We start from the raw sequence: 1,156 nt of genomic DNA, 5'->3' as shown, positions 1-1,156 counted from the left end.
TCATAGACGATTCACCCCATTTTGTTTCCTGCATTTTCCTAAAACTGTTCTTCGAATTTTAGTCAGTTGTAATCCATAAATAAGGGGATTGAGAAGTGGGGGGATTACCAGAAATTCCATAGCCAGGAAATTTAGCAGACGGCGTGGAAGATCCCTGGAACCATATCTATTGTGCATCAATTCAAAGAGTATCGCAATTGTCACGTTAGTCAATGAAAACAAATGTGGCAAGCATGTTTGTAAGAATTTGCCCCTGTTTTCTGTGGAGTTCAAACAGGTCCTGATCAAATTAATGTAGGAGTAGACAATGAAAAGGATATGAATTATATACACCACAATTACAAAATAACCAGCCACACTATCCAATGTATTTGAAGAACAAGAAAGCCTAACAATTGGCCAGTTTGCACAATAGAGTTTTTCTATTTTTGATCCACATAATGTTAATCTGTGACTCAAAAACATCAAAATACCCATACAGAAAAGAGGTGGAATCCATGGAAACACAACAAATTTTACAATTTGATTTGTCATAACAGAATGATATTCCAGTGGTCTGCATATTGCAACATTCCTGTCATAAGCCATAACTGTTAAAATTGAATAATCACACAGAAAATTTGAATAAATGACAAATGCTTGTAGATAGCATCCATTGTATGAGATCACATGGTCTTCAGCTAGTAGGTCATACAAGAATTTAGGGTAGAACCCTATTGTTCCATACAGTCCATTAATACACAGATTACACAGAAAAATGTACATAGGCTCATGTAGGGATTTCTCTTGAAGGATGATGAAAATGAGTGTCACATTGATGAGCACAATAAGAAAATAACAAAATAGAGTCACAGAGAAAAGAACATATCTACTTTCCTTTGTTTCATCCTGTAATCCAGAAAGAGTGAACAGTGACAAATGAGTTGTATTTTTCAGTGCCATTGTTGAAAAAACCCAAGCTTGATTATTGGAAAGATATTGAAGTCCCTTGTTTTGACTTTTCATCTCCTCCTTATTTTAATTTTAAGTTATTTCATCACACTCAAATCCAACTCTAAGTATGTTGAATTATTGATGATGTGTAATGATCAGAAATGTTATTAGCCAGTTCTTAACTAAACATTCAAATTCTGAAATCAGAACTGCTACTCGTAAT

At 34.3% G+C, this 1,156-nt stretch overlaps 1 protein-coding gene across 1 annotated transcript; it reads right to left on the bottom strand.

The window, feature by feature from the left end:
* On the bottom strand, positions 1-942 carry LOC133107437 (olfactory receptor 52K1-like). Its single transcript, XM_061216425.1, has one exon. It carries the CDS (start codon positions 940-942, stop codon positions 1-3), a length of 942 nt encoding a protein of 313 aa, XP_061072409.1.
* Between the last annotated feature and the right edge of the window lie 214 nt (positions 943-1,156).

Source organism: Conger conger, chromosome 13, assembly GCF_963514075.1.
Source record: "Conger conger chromosome 13, fConCon1.1, whole genome shotgun sequence".
Classification (NCBI taxonomy): domain Eukaryota; kingdom Metazoa; phylum Chordata; class Actinopteri; order Anguilliformes; family Congridae; genus Conger; species Conger conger.
This window is presented reverse-complemented; position numbering and strand designations above follow the sequence as displayed.